General features: G+C 47.2%; 1 protein-coding gene across 1 annotated transcript in view; it reads right to left on the bottom strand.

Annotated features, from left to right (window-relative positions):
* The window catches only part of sntb1 (syntrophin, basic 1), a 130,861-nt gene that overhangs the window by 21,838 nt on the left and 90,822 nt on the right, over positions 1-18,201 (bottom strand). The window contains exons 3-5 of the mRNA XM_063056304.1: positions 13,914-14,136; positions 10,432-10,639; positions 930-1,072 (exon numbers count right to left, since the gene is read on the bottom strand). Coding sequence (XP_062912374.1) covers positions 930-1,072; positions 10,432-10,639; positions 13,914-14,136 — 574 coding nt within the window. The remainder of the gene's footprint in view (positions 1-929; positions 1,073-10,431; positions 10,640-13,913; positions 14,137-18,201) is intronic.

The following is an 18,201-nucleotide window of genomic DNA, read 5'->3' as shown; positions in this document are numbered from 1 at the left end:
TGATAGATTTGTTGAGGGATTTAACTTGCCCTAATGGGATGTGCCCGTGCACGTGTCCATGCCTGTGTGACTGTGTACATGTGTGTGTGTCTCTCCCTGTTTGTTTGTGCTTGTCCATATGTGCTTCACTCTGGTGTCTGTGTGTTTGCCCATGTATCTGCTTGTTTCTGCAGGAACGGCTCACAGAACCTCCTGCAAATCTGGAACACTGAACAGAGTTGAGCATTTGACCTGACACACGAGGGTTTGCCAAGTGGTACTGGGCACTGCAATTGGCAGGACCTGGTCTGGGAAACAAAGGATGGGATAGAAGAGAACTCTTTGGAGAGGGAAGGGTTGGAGATGAAGCCCACAAGTTAAGAGCCAGGTCTTTGAAGAGTGAAGTTCTACAGGAGAGATGTAGAGTTATCTCCAACACCAACAGACAAAGCAGGACTGTTAGGAGAGATGGACAAGTGGCGAGGAAGGGGGAATGTGGTGAAGGGGAGGATCACATTTAAGCCCCACTCACTCAATGAATGAACTGATGTGCCAAGTAAAATTGGGGATACAGTATCCAGTCTGCATTTCAGGCTGAATTCAGGTGTCAATTGTGGGGGTTGAAGCAAAGGCACTCAACAGCTGAGGCCACATACTGGATCTATTGGTGAATGACCAGGAACTGCAGAAGTGAGACTCCAAATTCCGATCAAGTTCCAGCCTGGCCCATGGGGAGTGCGTGCATCTGCAGCGGCAGGATCATTGGTGGGCTGGGGGAGGTAGGGGTATCTCAAATAGAGTGTGGTGAAAGGAGGAGGGATGCAAAGAGTGCAACCAAGACCCGTTTAATTAAAGCTAAACCAAACTTGAAGTTGCCGCCTTTGTAAAAGGAAAGTGAAGTTCCCACTGGCAAACCAAAGAGATCATTTCCTCACATTCTGCCGTCTTACCTGGTGGCAAGCAGCGGGTAAGTATATGCTGGACTGAGCCAGGACTCCTTCAGACGAGGCATACTAGGATACATAAGCATGTCCTTCTCGGTGATTACAACCAGGACCGGCTTCCAGGTTCTCTTGTCACCCTCTACCATTGGCTGCAGAGAGAAAAAGACAGGGAACCATTAGGCCGGGCCGCCCCCGCCCAACTCCCTCAGGCCGGGCCGCCCCCGCCCAACTCCCTCAGGCCGGGCCGCCCCCGCCCAACTCCCTCAGGCCGGGCCGCCCCCGCCCAACTCCCTCAGGCCGGGCCGCCCCCGCCCATCTCCCTCAGGGCGGGCCGCCCCCGCCCATCTCCCTCAGGGCGGGCCGCCCCCGCCCATCTCCCTCAGGCCGGGCCGCCCCCTCCCATCTCCCTCAGTCCGGGCCGCCCCCTCCCATCTCCCTCAGGCCACCCCCACCCAACTCCCTCAGGCTAGGCCACCCCCGCCCAACTTCAGCAACATCAGCATTTTGTGTCACACCTGTGTCACAGGAAACCACAGTGGCCATGATTGTCACAGCCTGCCAAAGCCATTATTAGAATCAAGAGATCCAAGCCCGCCTGACAATAACGTGAAGTTTACAATAGTATCGAGCAGATGGGGAGATGGTAGGAATTTTGCAAGTGTGACATGGGTTAAAGAATGTTACTTTCTCTTCGCATATTCTCAAACTAGTAGACTGACTTCAGGACCCTGTGTTCTCTGGGCTTAATGCTGACACTTTTGGGGTCGAGAAGGGGAGATGCAATCGGAGGGAAGGTTCTTCTTACCCACTGCTTGTAAAATCAAAGTGAATCTACTTTGTTAGTTAAGTAAAAGGCAGCTCTGTATTTCCATGTTTCCCAATAGTCTGAGCTTCCTGTCTGTATGAAATGCTATACTCTCTCTCTCTCCCATCCGCTCTTCCCACTCCGCCAAGTGTTCTGCATACAAGGAACAGGCCCAAGACAGTTCCCATTTCTTCTCCTTTGGGAGGGGACCGCCAGACAATTCCTGAGACCTCGACAGGCGAGCAGTTATTTGTGGCCATGAGATAAAACGGGTCTGGGAGGCACAATGATCCAGCTGTCCCTGGGATACCTCTGCAGACAAACCACAATTACAGAGCAGGGATACAACCAGAGCCACAAGATATCAATGAGCACTCAGTGACCAAGGCTCCACTGAATTAAAGGAATCTTCTCACAACTGATGATTAATTTCAGGACAAAAAATGCAAAGTTAAAATAAATGAAGCCCTCAATTAAAGGATTCCATACCTGAGGACATGTCTAACTTGACAGAAACATAACACTACAGCACGGGAGCAGACCCTTACACCCAGGGTGTAGTGTTGAAATAATTAAACTAGCAATTAAATGACTAACCGAGCTAATCCCTTCTACCTACACAATGTCTGTACCCCTCCATCCTCTGCACATTCACATGTTGTACTTGCCTTCACTACCACCCCAGCCACCTACCATTCTCTGTTTAAAAAAAACTTGCTTGCACATTGCCTTTCCCCCCTCACCTTGAATGGATTTCCTCTGATATTAAACATTTTGTCCCTAGGAAAAAGATACTGGCCATCTATAGCTCTCGTAATCCTATAAACTCTTATCAGGTCTCCCCTCAGCCTTGTCATTCCAGGGCAAACAACCCAAGTTTGTCAAACCTCTCCATAAAGCACATGCCCTCTAATCCAGACAGCAACCTGATAATCAGGAGATCACACTGGTGAATTCAGCACATTTAAATTAGGGCACTGCAGATTTTGTAATGCAAATTCATTTGCCAGACAGGGAAATGAGTGCTTGAGAAACCCCATGTTTGGTCTACTTGTCAGTACATTGCACCCTGCCCCCCATCTCTCACAAGACTGCAGCTCAGACTGTCACGTCCAAGATACACCCACAACAGACGGACAAGGTGGGGTGACTTTGGTATAAACAGAAGACGGCACAGTGCTTCTGTCAGCCTCATACAGCAACTGCCTGGAATGAAGGAAGAGTTACTGTGTTGGTTTCTAAACTGGGGAAAATAACATTTCATGAAGTAATTTTCAGGTGTATTGATTATTACTGGTTTATTATTGTCACTGAGATACAGTGAAAAACTTTGTGCCCTTTAGACAGATCATTCTATACGTCAAGATAGTAAAAAGGAAACAGAATGCAGAATACTGTGTGCTTCAGGAAGACTGGGAGATCAAGAATTCATCTTCAGTGTATGAGAGGTCTGATAACTGTGGGATAGAAGATATCCTTGGGTCTGGTGACATGTGCTTTCAAGCTTATGCATCTTCTGCCAGACCGGTGAGAAAAGAGAAGTAAAAGTTTATGGAGAATTAGAGACACTATATGATCATACAATGCAGTAGGCCAGTTCCTATGCCAATTCTTTTAAAGAGTTGTATTTATGGTATTGATTGCCTTCCACTAAACACGGAGGCCAGTGGAATCCATGGTATTCTGCAGGGATTGGTGTTGGGACCGCTCCTTTTCATGTTATACAGCAAAGATTTGGATGATGGAATTGATGGCTTTGTGGATGACAGAAAGATGGTTGGAGAGACTGAGTGCTGAGGAAGCAGGGAGCTTGCAGAAGGGTTTAAAACAGGTTAGGAAAACGGGAAAAGGGGTGGCAGATGGAATACAGAATAGGGAAGTGTATGGTCATGCACTTTGGTAAAAGGAATAGGCTATTTTCTAAATAGGGAACAAATTGGAAGTTCTTGTGTGGCATTCAGTAAAATTTAACTTGAAGATTGATTCGGTGGTAAGGAAACCAATTGCAATGTTAGCTTTTATTTTAAAAGGATTAGAATATGAAAGGAAGGATGTAATGCTGAATCTTTGTAAGGCATTGGTCAGACCACATGGAGCAATGAGAGCAACTTTGGGGCCCCATATCTAAGCACGTGTTTGTATTGGAGAGGATCCAGAGGAGGCTTACAAGAATGATCCTGGAATGAAACGGTTAATGCACTAAGAGCATTTAATGGCTCTGGGCCTGTACTCGCTGGAGTTTAGAAGAATGAGTGTGGGTATCATTGAAACCTATCAAATATTGCAAGGGCTAGATAAAGTGGACATGGAGAGGATGTTTCCTATAGTAGGGATGTCTAAGACCAGAGGGCACAGCATCAGACTACAGGGACGTCCCTTTCGAACAAAGGTGAGGGGTGGGGGGATTTCTTTAGCCAGAGCATTGTGAATCTGTGGCACTCACTGCCACAGACAGCTGTAGAGGCTGTCAGTGGGTATATTTAAATCAGACGTTGATAGGCTCTTGATTGGTAAGGGCATCGATGCTGACAAGGAGAAGACAGGAGAATGGGATTGAGAGGAATAAATCAGCCACGGTTTAATCATAGAGCAGACTCAATGGTCCGAATGGACCAATTCTGCTGCTATGCCCTTGGTCTTATGGTTTATTGCTCTGCTTCGATAAGCCGATTTACAGCCCAATCCAACTTCGAGTCAGATTATACAACACTGAACCAGGCCTTCTGCACCAACTGCTCCATGCTGACCAAGATGACTGTGAACCACATCCATTTACATTAGAAGTCAAAGGAAAGAGGCAATCAAGCCAATGTGAGCTGCTGGAAAGCATGTACGCCAGCAGTTTGCAGGGCATTGGCCTATCAAAAAAAAGAGGAATTAACTTGGTTTTGTTTCTAAAATTCTATTCAAAACCAGCTACAAAAAGCAGAACTGTTTTGCTTTATTTTTAAACCTAGAATTTGTTTCAATGCTTTTGTTTGACCTTACAAAAGCCTTTGGCTCCAGCAGTCAAGAGGTTTCTGTCTGGCCTCAGTAATTCACCTCCCCCCCTGTAGTCTGCATTGCAAAAGCAGGCCATCATCTTAAGCAACAGGTCCACAGTCTCACAGCACATTCAGGAATTTGCTAGCTTGGAGGTGTGCGGTGATATTTAAAGAGGAGGTAGATAAATTATTGAAAAAAAATATCAAGGAATTGAGGGTTTATGGGGTATTGGGTTTGAGGCCAGTCCTCATCATGCTGATTGGTGGACAGGCTGAATAGTTACTGCTACTTCTATTTTCCCAAGGCCAACGTTTCTCACTGCAACGCTGCACATCACCTCCAGCAAACTCTGATTAGGGTGCGCTTGCAGTGCGATGCAGAGTTCTGGTCATCCATTACAGGAAGGACGTGGAGGTTTTGGAGAGGGTACAGAAGGGATTCACTGGGATGCTGCCTGGATCAGAGAGTGTTAACTGCAAGGAGAAGTTGGACAAACCTGCATTTCTTTTTTCTGTGCACCGAGTTTCAGAGGTTGAGGGGAAAGCTGATAAAGCTTTATAAAATTATGATAGGGTAGACAGTCAGAATCTTTACCACAGAGTAGAAATGTTGAACACTAGAGTTTATAGAAAGTGCGAGGAAGAAAAAGGGCAAGCTTTAAATTCCACCCCCCCCTCCCCCCAAGAGATCAGTGGGAGCGTGGAACAGCCTGGTGGAGGTGTGCAGGCACGTGGGATTAGTTTAAAACAACGTCACAATCCATGCAGACGCTGTGAGCTGAAGAGCCCGTTATTGTCATGTTCTTTGTTAACTTCACATGGGAGTCCAGCCGATCTGCAGAACGAAGCCATACTCCGAGCTACAGCAGCTCCACTCCCAGACCAGGGCCATTCCCACCTTCACCATCGAGCTGCAGTACAGAATGGGCTAGGGAATGAACGTTTGAAGGTCAACTTCATTGTCGACTCATTCACTAAGGGCATGACGGAATGGGCTCTCACTTCCACGGAAGAATGTCTCTGTCGAACTGACTCCGCTGAATGCCAGGGCCCTCCATCACTCTTCAGTACTCGAGTGTAAAGGAGAGTGAAATGATTGTTACTCTGCATCATAGGCAGTAGAAAACACACAAAGAATGTAACACCAATCCTATAAAACAACACACAAGTAACTGGGTATGGCCCTATATACAGAGATTAGCTGATGTACATAGACTGATTGCATGTACATAGAGTGACACCAGCTACAGGAGTCTCTGCAAACAGGGCAAGTAACAGGAAACGATAAAGCAACAACGTGACTCTTGGCAAGAGGAACTCTTCCAGGCAGCAGCAGGGCATACGAAATCACAGTAAATGTGCAGAGGGGTGGACTGGAAGCGCATGCTGGGGTGGAAGAGGGTGCGGAGAGCAGTTGGTGACGTGGGTGCAGTGGTGTTGGGGGTGGTGAGGTGGATTACTGAGTGGAGCTGTTGATCAGCCTGACAGCTGGGGGAAGTAACTGTTTTTGAGTCTTTTGGTTCTGGTGTGGACAGCTTCTGTATTCTGCTGCCTCCACTGGGTAGACCACACACTCATGTCCAACTTGGCATTCCTGCAACAGATGTTCAATTCCAAGCTCCATCTTGACAAGACATTATCAAGATGGAGGGAGGAAAAGCTTCAATGACTTTCTTTAGTCTCCTTCAGAAAGTGCAACAACCCCACTATGGAATCTCCAGCCGGCCACCTAGCAAAGTGGAGGAAGAGCTTTCTGGATGGCACTGAGAATCTCTAGATCCATGTTTCAGGAAAACAGAAGCTTTGCAATAATGGCAGGGTTTACCACCTCTAGATCTCGCCATCCTCCAGCCGCCCTCCCCATCTCATGGTTCATGTCCTACGGGGCATCTATGGACCCCACATTGGATCACTGGTCATTCTCAGAACCCAGACACTGGAGAACAGGTTGTCTGCTGACCAAGAAAAAAAGATTCTATTTAAACTCAGCAGTAAAAGCGGAATTGTGGACATTAAGCACTTGCAGCCTCCGTGCCCCCATTTATCACCCTCTAGCCCGTCTCCACCTTCAACCTCCCCTCACTTGGTTCCATTAGTCCTTTTTAAAAAAAAAATTTCCACCCATAACCCTCTTGCCTCTGTTTCTCAATTCCACCCCCTCTGCCCCCCTACCTGGCTCTATCTGCCCATTACTCCTTCATCCCTCCTTAATCCACCTATCACCTACTGGTCACTGCCCCTTTCCTCTTTACACCAACCATTTCCCCAGTCTGCTCAGTTCTCAATACTGGGGGAATTGACAATTTTCCCATCCCTTATTTTTCCAGCTGACTTATTAAAAGGAGAACTGCTTCATCCTTTCAAACCTGGATCTTCCCGAGTAGTCTCTTATTCACACTAAATGAGCAGAATGCAATGTTCCTAACTAGCTTGAAAAATATATGATCTATGTTGACGTTCTTTGCCTTTGCCTCCAGGCTAATGCTTGGAAAGCTTTCCCACATGACAGCCTGCTTAATTCACCTCTAATCTGTCGGAGTACGTGAACAGATGCTGGGGAAGTGGTTGGGACAGTCCAGTCTTGGTGGGATGTCACCGGTATTTCGGGGTTCTTGGTACTTGGTGCATTATTGTCATATGTATGAAGATACCTTGAAAAACATTGATGGTGACAGATCACAGGAACAGCGATAACAGAATGCAGAATATACTGTTACATTTACGGAGAAAGTGCAGTGCAGGCAGACAATAAGGTTCCGGGGCCATGACGAGGTGGAATGAGAAGTTCACCTTTATTGTACAGGAGGTGCAGTCAAGAGTCTTACAGCTGCTGGTTTGCAATCTTAAAGTTTGTATGTCTTTTGGGGGAGAAGTGGGAATGACTGAGGTGGGAAAGGTCTTTGATAGTTTTAAGAGATGTGCAATGTGAAAGCAGCAGACAAGAACTTCTGGCTGCGACAGCAGCTCTGGATAACCACCCCACAGCTTTATCAGTAGCTCTCCTTTCAGCAGATCTACATCTCCAATCCGCTAACACGCAACGTACGTACAACGTACTGCGGTTCAGGAAACAGCAGTTCACCCTGAAGGGACTCACCGACCATGACCAAAAAACTTGAGATACGGAACAAACATTGATTCACACTGAACTGGAGAGAATGAAAAGTAACTAAATGAATACAAAATGCGCAAGAAACAAATGTTGTCAAGAGTTCGCATTTCAGACAGCTTTCACCATACAAAGGGTCAAGTAGCTCTTGTAGTTGTTCCACAGATCTCATGACCTCCAGGATGTGCCAAAGCACCATACAGAGCTACCAGTCACGCCTTGCTGTTTGCCCACTGCTCTACAATCGGAAACCTGGCAGGTAATATGGACACAGCAAGCTCCCGCTCTCCCACCTCTATTGTCCAGTGATATTTATTAGATCTTGGTGTTGATAAATCAGATAACCAGGGGTAAGGGAGAATCATTTACACAATGTATAGTGATCCAGGGCATATGCTGCTGTAAAGGGTGGTGGAGGCAGATTCAGCAGGGAACTGGATAAATACTGGAATCCCCAGACCCCCTGGAGAACATCCCTGCTCTTCTTTATAATGGTCTGAGAGACATTGCATCCACACACAGGGAGAAGATAGAGCCTCAGTTTTATACCCCACGTGAGAGACACCAAAGCAGCACACTCCAGCATTCCCTCCACAGGTCAGGCCACATTCTGTGTTAACCACGCCATAGCAGGACTTGAACCCGCAACCCTCTGGTTCAGAGTTGACGACGCTGCCTGCTGAGGTCCAGCCGGCCTGTGCCACGGCATCTCATGGTTACCGTGAACCGATTAGCAGATTAGCAGGGGCAGGAAGCACTGGATTTAAATGCACCATGGGGCAAGAGTGGCACTGCAGTGTGTGCTGCTGTCACTGCCTCAGCTTCAATCCTGACCACGTGACGTTTGCAAGTTCTCCCAGCGCTCCCATTTCCACCCAAACCTGGTTGGTTAATCGACCACTGTAAGTGACCCCGAGCCTGACGCCATTGCAGGTGAGGCTTGGGGAAGAGGGTGGTGAGTATAGACAGAACAGCAGCTGACCAGCAGAAGGCAAAGGATAGGAATAAAGGGGACCTTTACGGTTTGGCTGCTGGTGACTAGTGGTGTTCTGCAGGGTTCAGTGCTTGGCCCACTGTATGTTAATGATCTGGATGATGGAACTGACTGGCTTGTGGCCAAGATTGTGGAAGATACAAAGATAAGTGGAGGGGCAGATAATGTTGAGAAAGCAGGGAGTTTGCAGAAGGACTTGGATGGATTTGGAGACTGGGCAGATGGAATACAGTGTAGTGTTGTGTACAGTCATACACTTTGGTGGAAGGATAAAGGCATCGACTATTTTCTACAAAAGGAGCAAATTCAGAAGTCAGAAGTACAAAGGGAGGCCTCGTGTAGGATTCCTTAAAGGTTACCTTGCAAGTTGATTCAGTAGTAAGGAAGGCAAATGTAATGTTAGCATTTATTTCAAGAGGACTGGAACATAAAAGCAAGAATGTAATGCTGAGGCTTTAAAAGGCATTGGTCAGACTGCACTTGGCATACAGTGAGAAATTCTGAGCCTCTCCTCTCGGAAAGAATGCGCCAGTATTGGAGGGAGTCCCGAGGAGTCTCACTAAAATGATCCCGGCAATGAATAGGTTAATGTATGAAGAGCATTTTGTGGCTCTGGGCCTGTACTTGCTAGCGTTTAGAAGAACTGAAACCTACCGAATATTCAAAGGCCTAGATAGAGTGGATGTGGAGAGCAGTCTAGGACCAGAGGGCACAATACAAGGATGCCCCTTTAGAGCAATGAGGAGGAGGAACTTCTTCAGCCTGGGGGTGGGAAATCTGTGGAATTCATTGCCACAGATGGCTGTGGAGGCCAACTCATTAGGTACATCTAAAGCAGGGCTGGATACGTTGTTGATTAGTAAGCTTGGCAAAGGTTACAGGGAGAAGGCAGAAGAATGGGTGTGGGCGTAATAATAAATCGGCCACGATGGAATGATGGGTCAGACTCAATGGGCCAAATGGCCTAATTCTGCTCCTACGATTTATGGTCTTATGTGAAGTGAGCTGCCAGAGGAAGTGGTTGAGACAGGTACAGCGATAGTTAAGCAGCACTGGATAGGTAGATGGAATGTTGGACCAGAGGGGGATGTGGGCTAAATGCAGGAAATTGGGACCAGCTGGGTGTGCACTGTGGTCAGCATGGACCGGTTGGGCTGAACGGCCTGCCTCTATGCTTTACTGCTCTGCGACTCCAAACGTTAATAAGCATGAGACACACCATCTTACAGGGTAATAAGTAAACTGATGGAAATGCCCCAAGATCTATCACAGGTTTGATGGGCTGAATAGCCTCTAATGCAGCAATGAAAATATAAAAAATGTAATCAGACACCACCTTCAAACCTTCCTGTTATCTGAGAAATATATTGGATGAAACCTGCTTGGTGATGAATGAGGGGAAACTTTATAAAGCACTTTTACAGCTCGTAACATAATCCGGCAATCTCTGTGCGCAGCGATTATTATTCAGGAAGCAGCTGACCGGGCAGAGACTAACCTCCAGTAACCTCCAACATTTTCACACTGTGCTGCCATTGTCTGAACAGGATCTTCATTTCCCCAAGCCCCGCAGCAAAACATCCCAACGATCAAACAACAATCGCTCGTGGCCTTACCTTTTCCGCAAGCCAGCCCATGTGCCGAACCTCTCGGCAGCCAGGGAGCCCCGTTCTGCCAAGTTGATCTTTGACCTCTGCGATGGCCTTGGATGTCAGGCTGTTGACGTTGGCCTGAATGGTATTGAACCAGGCGTGGGCTGCAGGGGCATCTTTGCACCTCAGCACCACTGTGTGCTTGCAGTCGGGTGAATGCAACTCAAACTGCCTAAAGAAAGCAACAATTAAAACTGTGTCAGTTATGGACATCTGATTGTGAATGGTTATGTTCAATCTTCCACCGCAGAAGGGAGGAAGGAATTCTAGACGCAGCATTTAGAGTTTGTGAGATAAGATTCTCCACACTCCCACCTTGTTTCTCTAGACTTGGGATCCTTTACGTCAATCAAACTGCTTCCTAGTTGGTGGGTGACTTTAAGGGGAATGGCAGGCAAGATGTTCTGCTGACCTTCATGGAGGTACAGCTGTCAAGTTGGGAAGCTTTTCCCTTTATGTGGTACTGTAGTGCTACAGGCATGGCTAGCATTTACAGTTCATCCCTCACAGCTCTCTAGAAAGCAGTGGTGAGGTGCTATGGAGTCATAGGGAGATACGGCACAAACAGGCTCTTCAAGCCACTGACCATCAACCACCCACTGGCACCAATCCTACGTTAATCCCATTATTTATTTCCTCCACATTCCCATCAACCTCTCCCCGTTCAACAACACATGGCAAGTTACAGCAGCCAGTTAACCTGCCAGAGCTGGGAAGTGGCTGGAAACTGAAGCAACATGATGAAAGGCACACGGTCCCAGGGAGAGGATGCAATCCCACACAGCCAGTGCCACAAGCCCAGGACTCCGGAGCCGAGGCCCTACCAGCTGTGCCACTATGTTTCCAAGCTGCCTTCTTGAATGTCTGTAGTTCGAGTGAAGGTACTCCCAACAGTGCCACGACTTGACCTTGTGATATATACTGTATGCTGTGCAACCTGACAGGGAAGCTGCAGGTGGGTTCTGTTCTTCTGCAGCCCATGCAAGATATGGCAGAGCTGTGGCAGCATTGCCAGCGAGACAGCCCGAGATGCCACATCAGGAAGTGGGCATCTCACCCTCGGGCTCTGCAGTTTACAGGCAGCAGGGCAACCTCCACTCACAGATCAATTGCCATGCCCCCAATGAGCTATGAAACCATGGCATTGTTCCGGACAGCACATGTCCTCCCCTCTGTCTTGACTTGTAGTTATCCCAATTAGTAAAGCCATATGGACAATGTGGGCAAATTGGAGCCACAATTTCTACCTCACAAATACACTGCATCAGAGTCCTGTTTACTGGCAACAGCACGAGTGCATGTGCGATGAAAAATGGCCTCCCAACAGCATCACAGAGGGCCAGCATGCCACAAAGCCCAAGCCCCTGGAATGAAATGCAAGCCCTTCTTTATCAGTGGGATGTCACAGACAAGTCACCAGACTGGGACGTGAACTTGCAACTCTTCGTTTAGACTGCAGTGTTTCCCAATTTGGGATCCACACCCCTCGGTTAATAGTAACGCTCCACAGCATAAAAAAAGTTGTGAATCCCCAGTTTAAAGGCAAAGAGTGCTTGCCGACTGTCCTTCACTCTGGTTAACCACAACTTCACGTTAACTATGTTCTTACACCAGCAGTCATTCCACTCTCGAGTTTGGGCCAAAACACGGGTAGGAGATCAACAGTTCCAGTTCACAGGCTACAGATACAGAAATGCACATACAGAGAACACTTGAGAGGAGATGGCTTATCAGCTGAACAATCCAATGTGGAGAGCCTTTTTGGTTCTGGGAAGTTGTATTCGTGCAGAAGTGGTACCTCTGCGGTATTGGTGGTATTTCCAGAGAGGCACGCTCTAAATATACAGATATTGGTGTGTCTTCATGAAGCATCAAATACTTGTACTGGAAACCACAGCTTCCTGACAATTTACATGAGTAGTACAAGCAGGAGGGGGGTGTACTGCAAATGAGTGATACCGTCAGAATGAGTGATCAGACACAAGAGACCGCAGATGTTGGACACTGGAGTAACACAAAAGGTATTCGAGGAACTTGGTAGGGCAGGTAGCATCTATGGAGGTAAATGGATAGGTGATGAGTTGTGACAAGACCCTCAGATTGAGGGAAGACAGGCAGTATAAAGAGCTGGAGGAAAGGGGCGGAACAGCGCTGGCAGGTGATAGGTGGATCCAGGTGAGGAGGGACAGAAGGGGGAGCGAGTAGAGTGGAAATGCTGACAGAAGCTGGCAGGTGATAGGTGGAGGTGACAAAGGGCTAAAGATGTTGGAGCAGTGAAATCAGGGCAAGGCACAATAAAGGGAACAGGCAAACAGAAGAAAAGGGTGAAGGTGGGATTCAGTAGCAGGAAATATAGAGAGGGAAGAAGTGATAGTGCGAGTGGTTAAAAAAGAGGAAGCAAGAGGAAATGAGAAAAGACAGAGGGTAGAAAGAGCAAGGGGACAGGAGGAAGGAAAGTAGGAAGAGAGGAGCAGGAGAAAGAGGAAGGGATACAGAGTGAGGGGAGAGAAAACAAGCAGGAGAAAGGATGAAGAGAGCAAGGAAGGAGAGGAAGCGAGAGAGAGGATGGAGGGAGAGTGTGAGTGGAAGAGGGGAGAATGAGATGTGAGAGAACTCGCAGGGGGGATGCAGAAGATATAATAATGAAGAGATGGAAGTGGATTCAGAATCAGGATCAGATTTATTACCACTGTCGTGAAATTGTTGTTTTACAAGTTACAATAATAAATAAACAGTGCAAAAAGAGGACAAAATAGTGAGGCCACGGACAGTCCAGAAATCTGATAATGTTCCTAAAACATTAGGCGTACCTCTGCCCTGATGGTGGCAAAGAAACGAGTGCATGTTTGGATGGTAAGGACCCTTAATCATGGATGCCATTTCTTGAGGTACTGTCTTTTGAAAATACCCTCAATGGTGGAGATATTAGTGCCCATGAAGGAGCTGACTGAGTGTACAACCCTCTGCAGCTTCTTCCAACTCTGCGCAGTGGCCCCTTCGTACCAGACAATGACACAACCGGTTGGAATACTCTCCACAGTACATCTGTAGAAATTTGATAGCGTTTTTGGTGACATACAAAATTTCCTCAAACTCCTACTGAAATATGGCTGCTGGCAGGCCTTCTTCATGACTGCACCAATACATTGAGTGCAGAATAGATCATCTGAAATGTCGAGAGAGGAGGTGGAAATGTGGTGTAACGTCCCCACCAGAATGGAGGGTTTAAGAATTTTCAGTTCTACTTCACTGTTCCTTATGTTATCATAACTCGCAGTGACCCAGAGCTCTTTCAACAGAATTAACAAAAGCACAGTCTCAACGCTTTGCTGTTCACAGAAGTACATTTGCTCATTGATCACTTGACAATACTTAAGCCTCATCTCAGCCAGTTTAGAATCAGCTTACTCATAAAAGACAGTTAGACAGTGGGAAGAGGGGATTACCTGTTCTCTGGGTCTGGGACAGTGAGGCTTCGGGTAACATAACACATCTTCAGCGGGATACTCTTGTCCTTGGACTCCATGCGCAGAGAGAACGTAGGTGTGGAGGGAGACTCTGAGGCAGTTGAGCCAAGTCTGGGCGACTCTGGAGGAAGGGTTTCCCATCCAATTTCAGAGACTGGCGAGGTCTTCCGAATGTATGGCGTGGCTTCCCTCATGTACTTCACTGGAAGGATAAGAAGACAATAATGGGGATGAAGTCAGGTTGTCAGATTTGTAGCAGATTTAACCCAGGATGTTTTGGGAAGCAAGGGAGGAGATACAGTAGCTGGGGCCTAACAGAGATCTTTGCATCAGTGTTGGCCACAGTGGAGGTACCAGAAGACTAGAGGATAGTTAATGTTGTACCCTTATTTACGAAGAGCAGCAGGGATAAGCCCACTGGTCTGATCAGGAATCATCAGTATGGTTTTGTACAAGGGAAGTCATGATTGACTTTTCTGAGGTGGTAACTAAGACAGATGAAGTAAAGTTTGTATATGCTGTCTTATGTGGACTTTAGTAAGGTACAGTATTTGACAAGGTTTTGCATAGTAGTTGGTCCAGAAAGTTAAGACACGTGTGATTCAAAACAAGCTGGCTAATTAAATCCAAAACTGGCTTGGTGATAAGGAGCAGGGTTCCTTTGTGATTGGAGGTCTATGACTAACAATATACCACAGCAATGGATGCTGGGGCTGTTTGATGTTTGTGATAATATAGTAACAACTTGGCTGTCAATGTAAGAGGTAAGATTAGTAAATCTTACTGATGACACAAAGTTGGTGTTATTGATCATGAGGAAAGTTGTCTAAAGTTACCTAAATATGAGAGATTCTACAGATGCTGGAAATACACAGCAGGACTGATGAAAATGTCTCCACCTGAAACATCGGCTATTTATTCCCTCCACAGAGCCGTGACCTGCAGGGTTCCTCCAACGTTTTGTGTCTTGCCAAGATCTATAGCAGGAAAGAGATCTGAAAGTTGGGCAGGACTCTGGCAGGTGTAACTTAATCCCGGCTAGTGCAAGGTGATGCATTTTGGGGGTAGGATGTGTACAGTAAACGGTAGAGGTTAAGGAATGCTGATGAACAAAGGTATCTGGAATTCAGTGAAGGTGGCAGTACAGACAGAGGGTACTGGAAAGGGCACATGACATGCTTACCTTTGTACCAGTGGCATAGAATATAAAAGTCCGGACATTACGTTGTGACTTTACAAAGCACCGATTAGACCAGTTCATCATACTATAACGAGGAAGTGGTTGTGCCGGATTGAGTGCGGATGAGATTTGCCTGGATTGGAGGACTTCAGTTATGAGGGGAGAATGGATAAGTTGAGTTTGTTTTCCCTGGAGCATAGGTTGAGGGGTGACCTGGTAGGCATGTATCACATTACAAGCAGCACAGATTGGGTTGATAGCCAGAATCATTTTCCATAGCAGAGTTATTAAAAATAAGAGGGCATAGGTTTAAGATGAGAGGGAGGAGTATTGGAAGGGGATTTCAAGGGAAGGTGTAATTTTTGTTTTATTACGAAGAGTGAATGATATCTGGAGTGTGCTGCCAGAGGTGGTGATGGAATCACACATTTAAGTGGCATTTGGATAAAGACTATTTATTTATTGATTGAGATACAGCCCAGAGTAGGCCCTTCCAAGCCATGACACCCAGCAATCCCCCAACTTAATCCCAGCCCAATCACCGGACAATTTACAGTGACCAGTGCCGATGATCTTTAGACTGTGGGAGGAAACCGGTGCACCTGGTAGAAAGCCACAACCACAGGGAGAATGTACAACCTCTCACAGGCAGCTGCAGGAAATGAACCTGGGGCGCCTGTACCATAAAGCGTTGTGCTAACCACTACGCCACGGTGCTGCCCTATGGCACTTAGAGTGGCGTGGCATGGGAGGTAGAGTCGAGGCGTGGAGAAATGCGATTAGTGAGGGTTGGCGTGGACACGGCAGACTGAAGCGCCATTTCTGTGCGGTGGGACTCAACTGCTTTGTAAAAGGCACCGGGAGGTGCACAGGGACAGGGAGGGGAGACCTGAGGAGCTCAGGCACAACATCCAAGCGTGGAACAATTAAAGTTGGGTTCATTCGAGAGATCAGAATTGGAGGACTGCAGACGTCCAGTAGAGTTAGGTCAGAAAACAGAAGAGTAGGAGGAGTGGGCCATTCAGCCCCCAAAGCCTATTCTGATCTGCCCAGCCCTCACACCTCTTCTGCACCAGTTCCCTGTAGGCCCAAATTTCCATTTCCTCTATCTGGGTCACTGGAGCGGCGAAGCTCGGACACCAGAAGGCAGATGAGAAGTGGAATGTGCTGATGGGCCAGGCCGTGGGATCACGCCATCAGTTCTCTGCCACACACCGATACTTCAATCAGCACGCCCACTGGGGTAAACCACCGCACTCCTTCACGGCGGGAAACGGTAGAACAACTCAATTCTAGAGCGCCCTTACCCACAGCCAAACACCCCATGGTGCCTCACAATACCTACACCTCCACTCAATAGGCTAACCTCCTTCTATGGGAGACAGAGGAAATGTGTGGGGTAAGGAATTCTTTTTAAATAAAAAAAGACAGAGTAATGGATGCCTGGAAAGGGAGGTGGTGGAAGCAGACAAGAGGGTGACACTTAAGTGGCATTTAGACAGACACATGAACAGTGAGGGAACGGAGGGCGTGGATCATGCGCAGGCAAATGGGATCAGTTTAAACTGACACCATATTCACTATAAGGAGTGAGAGACCCATTTCTGTTCCATACTGTTTTACGTTTAATCCAGGGCTCTGTAATGTAGGGTTTAACAATCATCCTGGGGGCAGAAGAGGCTTTGGGAGCGAATTCCAGAGCTCACGTCGTCCAGTGGCCGAGATGAGAGTGATCGATGAGGGAGTGAAATTGGATGACAGGGGAGGGTTGTACGGATGGAGGGGATTATGCCATTTGCCGTACACTCCCTCAGTGTGATTAAAAAGGCAAAAAAAAAGATAAGGGTGTTTATTCAACTTCTAATGGCCGGAAACCAGCATGGAATATGTTCATTTCACTGAGGCACTGAAAGTCAGTCCTTTCATCGCCAACTGATGTCTGCTCTACCAGTGAACTGTATCAGTACGAGGCTGTGTGTGAGGTCTGCCTTTGAAAGCTTGTGCTTGGGGCTGCTGGGCACAGGAAGCTGGCTGAAAACTCATTCCCAAAGTCAGGCCGTCCGGAGCCGGCGACCGTTCAAAGCTGCCGGATCACGTGTCGTGGCACAGCTTTAGCGGTCCCATCTTCACGCCCAGCCCCGTTGCGGATTCTGGCAGAGATGCATTTCCATGGATCCTGGCTACACTAACACGCATACACACATGCCTGCGACACACACAGGTTCAGCTGCAGCACATACACATGACCCGTGATTCAACGCTGAATAGAAGAGGCTCCTGTTAATATAACAACACAAATCTTGCTCTGGAGAACTTAGTACCTTCCCTTCCCCAAATTATCTGGGCACAAAATGCCTGTTAAAGTTCTCAATTCTTCATGTTGACCTTCGCTCTTTGGCGTTCTGTTAAAACCGAAACTCAGAGCTTTCATTTCAATGACCAAGGTCACAATGTTTCAAATAGCTTTAAAATTCTCCTTTCCTTACTTCTGGCTCACAGCCATACTAAAAGATTACAATTCACCACACACATGATAACACGTTGAGAACAGGTTGTCTGAATGTGTTACATATCATGTTGCAAAGCAGTAACAGTGCAAGCTCTGCCCCACAACACACTCTCCTGTTCTGTGCAACTTTTCTTTCACCTTTTCTGCCTCTCCCACTCCAGAAATGTCCTGGGAAGGAAAACAATGTTTCTTCAATCCTATCAAAACTTTCATGCACACACTGCAGTTTCCCAAGACAGACCCTGAGAAAATGCACCGTGCAGCCACTTATCATTTCTCTCTCTCCTTCTACCAGTCCCTTGAACAGTTCAGCACAGAGTGTATTTGTGTAGGTTAGGAAGCGTCCATAGGAGAGATATCACAAGTGACTTAAATCAGGAGCAAATCTTGAAGTACACTCGTGAGCCAGCACCGGTCAGGATTGGGCAAAACATATTGCAGTATTTTTATGTAAGTCCATCACTAGACCCCCTGCAGTTTGCTAACCGAGCACAAATTGGATTTGAGGATGCCATTATCTTCCTGCATCAATGGGCTTTCACCTATCTCGATGAGCCAGGCAGCACTGTGAGAATCAC

This window comes from Mobula hypostoma, chromosome 1, assembly GCF_963921235.1.
Source record: "Mobula hypostoma chromosome 1, sMobHyp1.1, whole genome shotgun sequence".
Taxonomy (NCBI): Eukaryota; Metazoa; Chordata; class Chondrichthyes; order Myliobatiformes; family Myliobatidae; genus Mobula; species Mobula hypostoma.
Note: the sequence above shows the minus strand (reverse complement) of the source record. Positions and strands in the feature narration are given on the sequence as shown.